At 43.7% G+C, this 11,234-nt stretch overlaps 1 protein-coding gene and 1 pseudogene across 1 annotated transcript in view; one reads left to right on the top strand and one right to left on the bottom strand.

The window, feature by feature from the left end:
* Positions 1-315: 315 nt before the first annotated feature.
* The window catches only part of CDC45 (cell division cycle 45), a 38,024-nt gene continuing 27,105 nt past the window's right edge, over positions 316-11,234 (top strand). The window contains exons 1-5 of the mRNA XM_053587507.1: positions 316-430; positions 568-627; positions 1,181-1,273; positions 2,302-2,439; positions 3,365-3,523. Of these exons, the coding sequence (XP_053443482.1) occupies positions 380-430; positions 568-627; positions 1,181-1,273; positions 2,302-2,439; positions 3,365-3,523 (501 nt within the window). The 5' untranslated portion in view covers positions 316-379. The remainder of the gene's footprint in view (positions 431-567; positions 628-1,180; positions 1,274-2,301; positions 2,440-3,364; positions 3,524-11,234) is intronic.
* Positions 5,196-7,436, bottom strand: LOC128583416 (proteasome assembly chaperone 2-like; annotated as a pseudogene).

Here is an 11,234-nt window from a genome sequence, read left to right as displayed (position 1 = left end):
CCACCCTTATTCGATATATAACTAAATTTAATTTATGTGGCTAGAAGTGTATTTTTGTCTCCTGAGGTTCCCAACGGGTAGTAGGCTTCTCTGCCCAAAGTAAAGATGTCTGCCGTTCGTTGGGTTTCTGGGTAAAAACAAGTCGGAGAGGCGGGGTGTGGTGTTTACGTCCTACGTCAGAAATGACGCATCTTTGGGAGCGGGCCGCAGTGTTCCAGCCGTGAATGGAGGAAGAGTAGTGCCCGCCCCCAAGTGGTCCAATCAGAAGAGAGAAAAGGCTGGGAAGCCTGGGCCAATCTGGGAAGAGCTGTGATTTGGCGGGAGTCTTGACTGCGCCGGGACTCTTGGAGCGAGCTCAAGACGTCTGCCCGCTGTGGCTATGTTCGTGCCCGATTTCCGCAGAGACTTCTACGAGGTGGTCCAGAGCCAGGTGACTCCGAGTCCGGGACCCCGGCAGAGGCCTCATCAGGGAGAAGGGATGGGGGGAGCGGCCGCGGAGTGACGGGGAGGGTGGGGAAGGGCAGGAGTCGGGTCGCGGTGCTCAGCCCGCGCGCTCTTTCCGGACAGAGGGTGCTTCTCTTTGTGGCCTCGGACGTGGATGCTCTGTGCGCTTGCAAGATCCTTCAGGTGAGTTCTGTGGACCGCAGGAGGGCGAGCCGGGCGAGAGGTGAGGGCTCAGGGAGGGTTCGGCGCCGGGACGGGAGCTGAGAGGTTAGGGTGGGAGCCAGCAGGACAGCAGGTGGGGAGCAGGTGACAGAGGGAGGACTCGGGGACATGGGGGCCACCTCCAGTCTGTACAAGTGTTGCAAATGTTTGATCTGACAGATGAATTGGTGACATCTGAGGGCATAGTGGGACCATAAGCAGAGCTGGAGATACTAGTCTTAGGGAGGGAAAATCATTTGTTTGGAGCCAGGCAATGCTCAAAAGACGTGGAAGTAGAATTAGCCTTTCTCCCCATGTTTTACTTAGGTAATTTTTAAAAAGTCAGCAAAGTTGACAGAATGGTAGGGTGAGCACTCATATTCTCACCGCTTTTCTCATTAACATTTCACTAACCGGACATTATTCCACGTCTTTTGTCTCTCAACCCATCTAGATTTTTGTTTTTTTCTGGTGCATTTCAAGGTGTATGCAGACAACTTAAATAAGATAGGTTTTAAAAACACTCTCTCTGCAGGCCCTGTTCCAGTGTGACCACGTGCAGTACACACTGGTTCCAGTTTCTGGCTGGCAAGAACTTGAAACTGCATTTCTTGAGCATAAATCACAGGTATGAAAGATGCATTTTGGAAGTATTAGGCTTTTGTACTCGATGGCAATTTCTTCTTAACATTCTTTCTAGTCCCACGATAGTTTGGGAGTATATTTAAGTACCAGCTATGATACTTCTCAATGTGGAAGAGAAAAACATGCCCTGTATACACTGCTAATTTATTCTCAAGTTATAGAGACAAAAAACACCAAAAAAAAGACACTGCATTTAGACAGCTCCTAACTTTGAACTTGTTTTGCAATTTGATTGTAAGGTCTTGGAATTTAGTCTTTGGCCTAGTTAAAACGTTATTTTAGAATACACCACTATTTTACATCACCTCTTCAAGAACGTGCATCCTAGTTTCCAAATTGAAATGTGTATTTTCCCTTTGGAATTTAAACACCAGAGGCCAGAGTTCCTTCCCCTAATGTGGCCCCCACGAGGAAGGGTTGGGGCATGGAAGACCATCACTAGAGTCTCTACTACATCTGGAACTGTTTTGGCAGAGGTACATACTTACCTGGAATTCCCGTCATCATGCCAGGAACTGTGCCGGTTTCATATCTATAAGGAAAGAATTCACTATAGTAATAAAGTGTGGTAAAGGACTTAATATTTAGGGACCCATGAAGTGTTTGCTGACAATTAAAGCTCTGCAATGCTATTAGCACTGAGCGGCTGTGCAGCGCAGAGACATGTGATATGGAGACACCCAGCTCCATGTTTGAAGTCCCCATCTGCTCACTGCATGAGGGTGGGGCCTGCTGAGCCTCTGCAGGTGCCTCGTGCTCCCAGAGGAAGCAAGAAGAGCCACGGAACCTACTCCACGGTGTCACTGTGGAAATGAAATAATACGCAGTGTGTTGGAGCACCAGTATGGGCCATTTTGGAGCCCATTGCCATCTTGGCCTTGCCACATGTCATGGGGCTTAATGTGTCTCAGCCTCAACATGTCTCAGCAGAAGGACACAGAAGCCTAACTTGGTGATGGGCAAGGGGCCTCCTTGAAGCAGTTGCTTTAAAATATCTCCTTTCTTTTCCAGTTCCGTTATTTTATTCTCATAAACTGTGGAGCTAACGTAGACCTCTTGGACATCCTTCAACCCGACGAGGATGCTATATTCTTTGTATGTGACACTCACAGGCCAATCAACGTTGTGAATGTGTACAACGACAATCAGGTACCCAGGCCTCAATTCTTCTGTGCTCTCCCCTCAACCTGTCTGCAGCTTTTCAGGCCACACATAATATTGCACCAAGTGTCATGGGCAAGGCATGGACCTGACTCTCCTGAGCACAAGAACGTGTTCTTGGCTCGGCACCTGTAGCTTAGCAGTTAGGGCGCCAGCCACATACACTGGGGCTGGAAGGTTCAAACCCAGCCCAGGCCTGCCAAATAACAATGACAACTACAACCAAAAACTAGCCAGGTGTTGTGGCGGACGCCTGTAGTCCCAGCTACTAGGGAGGCTGAGGCAAGAGAATCGCTGAAGCCCCAAGAGTTTGAGGTTGCTATGAGCTCTGACGCCAAGGCACTCTACCAAGGGCAACATAGTGAGATTCTGTCTCAAAAAAGAAAAGAATACCTTCTTATCCATCTTTGACAAGAAACATGGTTCCTCATCCTTGGAGATGCTTGAAATGTATTTGTGGAGTTCACTTGACCTGGAAGGTGTAGGGACCCTGTAATCAGCCTGCAATTGCTTTTAGAGATCATTCTATGCACTTAGGGGGCATACATCTTCCTGTGTGCTCTCAGAGGATATGTAGTGGTACATTCATCTTGTTGAAGCCATAAGGGGGAGCTGCTTTTCCAGACTTAAATGGACAATAGATGGTTTTCAAAAAATTCTTTTCATATTTTCGTAATATCTCTATACTGGTGTGACGCAACTCTAGCACCTCACTGAGCCGTAGTGAAAACAAGAAAATTTCTGAGAAGTTTGGAAGTCTTCTTAAATAGGTAGCGATTTGTTTGTACAGGAAACTATGAGTCAGCTATTAATAATTAGGAAGTGATAAGATTCTGCAGGACAAGTACACATTGTGATGGATAGTTTTCTGTCAAGCCAGGAGGGACCTGATTGCTTTTTGTTTTAAACTTAGATCAAGTTACTCATTAAACAAGATGATGACCTCGAGGTTCCCACCTACGATGACATCTTCAGGGATGAAGAGGAGGATGGAGAGCAATCAGGCAATGACAGCGATGGATCAGAGGCTTCTGGGTCAGAACCTTCAGGGAAGCGTACGCGGTTAGAAGAGGTGTGTTTGGGCCTCTCTCAGCATCCTGAAGGAGTTTGTACTCCCAGAGGTCAGGGGTGTCTCTAGAGCCTGCTGGGCCCAGGCGTAACTGGGGTCACGTGGCAGTGGAAATGGGGGAGCTAGCAGGTGTGGGGGCTGACCCTGGGCTCTGCTATCCCCTGGCCAGGCCCAGCCCCAGATGGTCACTCCAGGGGAACATCTCGTGTGTGAAGGAATGAGTGGTTTGCACTCTGTGGCCCCCAAATCTTAGCTGCTCAAGTGATTTGGGGCTCAGTCAGCAAAAGGGACCATCCAAGGCTGTGCCTTCTGCCAGAGGCAGAATTACAGGGGGAAGTGGTTTTTCTACTAAATATAGAAAAACTAGCTGACTGTTATGGCTGGCGCCTGTAGTCCTGGCTACTCGGGAGGCTAAAGCAGGAGAATTGCTTGAGCCCAAGAGTTTGAGGTTGCCTTGAGCTATGATGCCACAGGACTTTGGCCCAGAGTAAGACTCTGTCTCAAAAAGAAAAAAAAAAGTGAATAATGTCTTTTCTTTTTTTTCTATTTTTAGTAGAGACAGGGTCTTACTCTTGCTCAGGCTGGTCTCGAGCTCCTAAGCTCAGGCAATCCACCTGCCTTGGTCTCCCAGAGTGCTGGGATTACAGGCATGAGCCACCACACCCGGCCCTGAATAATGTCCTAATTTCATCTAATACTTAGCCCACATTGAAGTTTCTTTAATCCTCCTCAAAATACATTTTGCGGCCACTTTTATTTGGAACTATACTTCAAACAAGGGTGCCACGTTTATTTGTTTAACCTAGAACTATATTTCAACCTCCATTTCTTTTTCTTTTTCTTTTTTTTTTAAGTTTTTGGCCAGGGCTGGGTTTGAACCCACCACCTCTGGTGTATGGGGTGGGCACCCACTCCTTTGAGCCCCAGGTACCGCCCCCTCCACCTTTTTTTCTTTTGTTTTGTTTTTAATGATGTTGGTGGCCAGTCCTATTTTCCAATACTTCTTTATTTGCTTCTTCCTAGATTCCATCCCTGCATTTTTGATGACCTGTACGTTAGATCTAGAGGTTTGATTTTAGTAAGATTAAGCATTTTTTTGAATACTGGTTTACTTCGTTTTGTTTTTTGAGACAGGGTCTTGCTTTGTTGCCAGGCTAGAGTACAGTGGCAGAGCTCACTACAGCCTCAAACTCCTGGGCGCAAACAATCCCCGTGCCCGGCCAGGATACTTTTTATATAACTAAAATCTGTATGATTTTTAAGGATTAATATACAAGGTATATTCTCAGAAATGTTTTTATAAATGAGGTGCACATTTAAAGAGATTTGGAGACAACAGACAAATCTACCATTACAGCTGTATGACCTGAGGCAAGTGACTTAACCTCTTTGTCTCTATAAAATGAAGATGATGATTGGACTGTGCTGTTGTGGTACCTACTGATGTCTAACAAATACTCCAGAACTCAGCAGCTTGAATCCACCATTTTCTTATGCTCCTGGATCTGTCGGTCGGAATGTGGGCAGAACCCAGCAGGGACGGCCTTAAGTCTTTCTGCTCCAGGGTGTCTGGAGCCTCAGCTGCAGACGTGAAGGCTGGGAATGGAATCATGGGCCCTTGTTGGTTCTTGTGTCAGTCACCTGGTCATCTGGGACGGCTCCCAGCCAGGACTGCTCAACCAAGCACCTGCAGGGGCCTCGCCATTGCACACGGCTTCTTCACAAACACGGCAGCTCGGGCTCTTAGCAGGAGCACTCCTGTCAGCCAGGCAACCACTCTCTGGGTCTTCCCACCAGTGTTGGGGGCCCTCAGTACCCTACAGCCACAGGCAAGGGAACAGGACCCTGCCAAGCATAGTGGAAGGGTCAAAGAAATCTCAGGCTATGGAGGTCTTATTAAATCAACTTTATTGAGGCATAATTTCTATACAAATCACCAGGTGTATAATTTTATAGTTGTTTTTTGTTTTTGAAACAGAGTCTCACTCTGGTGCCCTGAGTAGAGTGCTAGGGCATCATAGCTCACAGCAACATCAAACTCTCTTGGGCTTGAACAATCCTCTTGCCTTAGCCTCCCGAGTAACTGGGACTGTAAGTGAGTGCCACTATGCCCAGCTAGTTTTTTCTATTTTTCAGTAGAGACAGGGTCTTGCTCTCTCTGAATTTTTTTTTTTTTTTAAAGAAAACCATGATATGTGTAAGTCACCTTTTTGTCTATCCGTCTCTTTACCACCACCACCTCTTTCCCCATGAAAGCCTGTCAAATGAATCATGCGATTGACTGCTTCATCTTTTACTTTTCTTTTCTTTTTTGCAGTTTTTGGCCAGGGCTGGCTTTGAACCCGCCACTTCCAGTATATGGGGCCAGTGCCCTACTCCTTTGAACCACAGGCGCCACCTGAATTTTATTTTCTTTTTTATCTTTTAATTTTAATGAAAGGTATGCCATGGTTTAAAGCAGTAAGATTTGAGATGAGCACTGTGGAAACTGTTTTTTGCTAAATGATAGTGAGTTGAATCATAATCCAAAAATGTAGAAAAGATTTTCTTTTTCATTTTATTGTATAAAATTTATATTTGCTGTATATGGTAAAAGCATGACAAAAAGACCGTGTGTCAATCCTTAATCATTGAGATTTTTCTGTGAAAAATAGTATTTATCTCCTAATACATTATACACATTTATGTACAGAATGTCTAACTTTGGTGGTAATAAATGTCTTGGGATGCAAGGTATAAAACTGAAAATACATCCCAAAAGTGCCAAACCGTAATCCCCAAGAGGTTGGTATTTTCCATTGCAAGGCAGATGCTGTGGGGTCATCACTCTGTAAATGTGGTTTGACTATCTGAAGCCATTCATTCAGACACTCAACAAGACCTCAAGCATCTGGGATAGTCCCTTCCAAAACAAATTTCAGCAGAACTGCCATTTGGATATCTTTGTCATAGAGGGCTTTTGTGATACCTCCCCCCAGAATACAGATACAAAACTCAGAATCATCTATTTCAGAAATGCAACGGCTTTTCTCCGTTTCTTCTAGCAATACTCTTTATTTTATTCTGAAAGCATTTTTGCATGCGAGTTGCAAGTAGGTACTGGAAGGGAGTACTACGAAGCTGTGTAGTTCATCCTGTGATAGAAATGACTATTTCAAAAAACTGTAACTCTTGGGTGGCGCCTGTGGCTCAAAGGACTAGGGTGCTGGCCCCATATGCGGGTTTAAACCCAGCCCCAGCCAAAAACTGCAACAACAACAACAACAAAAAAAAACTGTAACTCTTGCAAAGCTACTACTTCTCACCCAGGAAAGTAGTTTTTCACAGAATGACTTTGATTTGTACTTAATAAAAATGGGTCGTGGCTTGGCACCTGTGGCTCAAGCGGCTAAGGTGCCAGCCATATACACCTGAGCTGGTGGGTTTGAATCCAGCACAGGCCACCAAACAATGATGGCTGCAACCAAAAAAATAGCCAGACGTTGTGGTGGGCACCTGTAGTCCCAACTACTTGGGAGGCAGGGGCAGGAGAATCGCTTGAGCCCAGGAGTTGGACATTGCTGTGGGGTATGATGCCCCGGCACTCTACCCAGGGGACAGCTTGAGGCTCTGTCTCAAAAAAAAGAAAAAAAAGGGGGGGGGTCTTAATTGAAGAGCCACTAGCTTTCTTGAAGGCAATGAATATACTTCACTATTTATACTAAGTTCTGTGGAATTTCCTTCTGCGGTCGCATATGAATAGTTAACCAACTGTTGGCCTAACACAGTTGGTATAGCAGTAACCAACCTTAGATGTATTTGGTGTAGAAATAATCAGATCTATTGCAAGCTGGCCAATGTTTCCCACAGAGACTGCTGGCATCAGGAAGGTGAAGCCTATAAGGTCAGGGACCGACTTCCCACAGGGAACAAACATGGTTGCAGCTGGCTGGAGAAAAGGGAGTAAGCATGAGACTGATAGACAAATGCTTGCAAAAATGAGGGATGCAAGGCAGATACCCCATCCTGGAGCAGGGTCTGCGTACCCAAGTCCCTGGGGCCTCACAGGATGCACCTGGGGTCCTTCAAATGTAGAAAGCTTCTGACTGCTTATTTCTCTACCTGGACTTTTAAAAAATGAGTTGTCATCTAATAATGAGTTTATATATCTACATACACAAGTGTAAATGTCTGAAAAAATTCATGACTTTAAACTTCTGCTGACGAGGCAGGTAGGAGATAAATTCTGAATTATTACTAAAAATGCTCATATTTTCTTTACCTTGAGGGAGGGGTGGGGGATGCGGTTACCTGACTTTATTTTAGGGTGTAGGTTTTCTTTTATTTATTTTTATTTATTTATTTATTTATTTTATTTTTTGGCTGGGGCTGGGTTTTAACCCGCCACCTCCGGCATATGGGACCGGCGCCCTACTCCTTGAGCCACAGGCGCCGCCCTCTTTTTTTTTTTTAATCTCATCATTTGTTATTGCCAAGACAGACCTCTTTGCCTACTCGCCCTGGCAATGGAGGCACAGTTTACTGTCTCTTGCAAATGTATCCTAATTTATAAGCTTTCTTACTCTGTAAGCCTATCTTTCTCTTCCTCAATAAACTTTGTTTCATGCTTGCCTTAAAAAAAAAAAAAAACTAAGGAACTTGGAGCCAGTGATTCTTCTATCCTGTAACAGTCTTTAAGGAGCTTTAAAAAAGAAAAAAAGAGGGCGGCACCTGTGGTTCAATGGGGTAGGGCGCCGGCCCCATATGCCGGAAGTGGTGGGGTGGTGGGTTCAAACCCAGCCCCGGCCAAAAACTATAAAAAATAAAAAAACCAGGGTGCCGCCAAAACCAGAATCACTCTTGATTTCATATTTCTTTCTCTGATGGTTCATATTTTAAAAATACATATGTATCCTCGTTTTTAATTCTGTTTGATAAAATTTTACCAAGGACCCACCAAAATAATTTAATTGGCAAGATCAATCTACATATCACAGTAGATTTCTTCTCAGACTAACAATGTTTAGGTTTTAAGCAAATAAAGTTCAGTTTATGTGAAAAAAAAAAAGAAAAGGAAAGCCTATTACCAAATTTTTGCTTATTTTATTTTTTCTTCCTTCCATTTCCAAAGTTTCTTCTTTTCCATTTCCTTTCTACTTAAGAGCCTCTTTTAGCCATTCTTTCAGGTGAGATCTGGCAATGAATTCTCTTATTTTTCCTTCTGAGAATTTCTTGATTATCTTTCAGGAATGAAGGGAAAATATCTTTCTTTTAGCACTTGAAAAATATTCTGCCACTCCTTCTGGCCTCCATGACTTCTGATGAGAAGTCCTCTGTCATTTAAGTTGCATTTGTTTGTTTGTTTTCCATTTAGGTAAGATATAGTTTTTCTTTGGCTGTCCTTGAGATTTGTTTTGTTTTAGTGTTTAGAAGTTTAATTATGATGTGCCCTGAGGTGGATTTCTTTGGGTTTACCCTTTTTGGGTGTCACTCGGCTTCTTAAGTCTATAGATTTATATGATTTTTTTCTTTTTTTTTTTTTTTTTTTTTTTGAGACAGGGTCTCACTCTTTTGTCTGGGCTGGAGTGCAGTGGCATCACCATAGCTCACTGCAGCCTCCAGTTCCTGGCTCAACAATCCTCCTGCCTCAGCCTCCCAAACTGCTAGAATTACAGGCATGAGCCACCACACCAGCCATTTTGGCACATTTTTTTAGCCATTATTTCTTCTAGTACATTTTCAGAGTCCACCCTCTTTCTCTTCTTCCAGGGCACCGATGATGTGACTGTTGGATATTTTGTTGTAGTCCACTGGCCCCTTAGGATCTGGATATTTTTGTTTTTATTGTTGGGGATTCATTGAGGGTATAAGAAACCAGGTTACACTGATTGCATTTGTTAGATCCCTCTTACAATCGTGTCTTGCCCCCGAAAGGTGTGTCACACACCAGGGCCCCACCCCCCTCCCTCCTTCCCTCTCTGCTCTTCCTTTCCCCACCCCTCCCTCTTCTTTCTCTCTCTGCTCTCCCCTTCCCCCACCCCCACCATGTCATTAATTGTCCTCATATCAAAATTGAGTACATAGGATTCATGCTTCTCCATTCTTGTGATGCTTTACTAGTAATAATGTGTTCCACTTCCTTCCAGGTTAATACAAAAACTGTAAAATCTCCTATTTTAATGGCTGAATAGTATTCCATAGTGTACATATACCACAGCTTGTTAATCCATTCCTGGGTTGGTGGGCATTTAGGCTGTTTCCACATTTTGGCGATTGTAAATGGAGCTGCAGTAAACAGTCTAGTGCAAATGTCCTATGGTAAAAGGATTTTTTTCCTTCTGGGTGGATGCCCCATAATGGGATTGCAGGATCAAATAGGAGGTCTAGGTTGAGTTCTTTAAGGGTTCTCCATAGTTCTTTCCAAAAAGGTTGTATTAGTTTGCAGTCCCACCAGCAGTGTAAAAGTGTTCCCTTCTCTCCACATCCACGCCAGCATCTGCAGTTTTGAGATTGTGTGATGTGGGCCATTCTCACTGGGGTTAGATGATATCTCAGGGTGGTTTTGATTTGCATTTCTCTAATAGATAGGGACGATGAGCATTTTTTTATATGTTTGTTAACCATTTGTCTGTCTTCTTTAGAGAAGGTTCTATTCATGTCTCTTGCCCATTGATATATGGGATTGTTGGCTTTTTTCATGTGGATTAATTTGAGTTCTCTATAGATCCTAGTTATCAAGCTTTTGTCTGATTCAAAATATGCAAATATCCTTTCCCATTGTGTAGGTTGTCTGTTTGCTTTGGTTGTTGTCTCCTTAGCTGTACAGAAGCTTTTCAGTTTAATGAAGTCCCATTTATTTTTTTTGTTGTTGCAATTGCCACGGCAGTCTTCTTCATGAAGTCTTTCCCCAGGCAGATATCTTCCCGTGTTTTTCCTATGCTTTCTTTGAGGATTTTTATTGTTTCATGCCTTAAATTTAAGTCCTTTATCTATCTTGAATTAATTTTTGTGAGTGGAGAAAGGTGTGGGTCCAGTTTCAGTCTTTTACATGTGGATATCCAGTTCTCCCAGCACCATTTATTGAATAGGGAGTCTTTCCCCCAGTGTATGTTCTTGTTTGGTTTATTGAAGATTAGGTGGTTGTAAGATGTTAATTTCATTTCCTGGTTTTCTATTTGATTCCAGATGTCTATGTCTGTATTTTTTGTGCCAATACCATTCTGTCTTGACCACTATGGCCTGAAATCTGGTAGGATCTGGGTTTTTTTTTTTTGAGTCTGTTTTCTCTCTGTTGTTCAGATTGGACAGTTTCTATCTTTCTATCTGCCTATTCTCTGATTCTTTCCTTTGTTCTATCTGTTTTGCTATTGGGCCCATTCACCGAGTTAATATTCCAGTTGTAATTTTCAACTTTTAATTTCATTTCTAAACTTTCCATCTGGACTTTCTTTATGTCTTCCTATTTCTTTGCTGAGATTCCTTTTTTTTTTCTTTTGAGACAGAGTCTCACTAATTCGCCCTCGGTAGAGTGCCGTGGCATCACAGGTCATAGCAACCTCAAACTCTTGGGCTTAAGCAATTCTCTTGCCTCAGCCTCCCAAGTAGCTGGGGCTACAGGCACCTGCCACAACGGCTGGCTATTTTGTTGTTGTTGTTGTTGTTGTTGTTGTTGTTGTTGTAGTTGTCATTGTTGTTCAGTAGGCCCAGGCTGGGCTTGAACCCGCCAGCCTTCGTG

This window comes from Nycticebus coucang, chromosome 4 (assembly GCF_027406575.1).
Source record: "Nycticebus coucang isolate mNycCou1 chromosome 4, mNycCou1.pri, whole genome shotgun sequence".
Lineage (NCBI taxonomy): Eukaryota > Metazoa > Chordata > Mammalia > Primates > Lorisidae > Nycticebus > Nycticebus coucang.
This window is presented reverse-complemented; position numbering and strand designations above follow the sequence as displayed.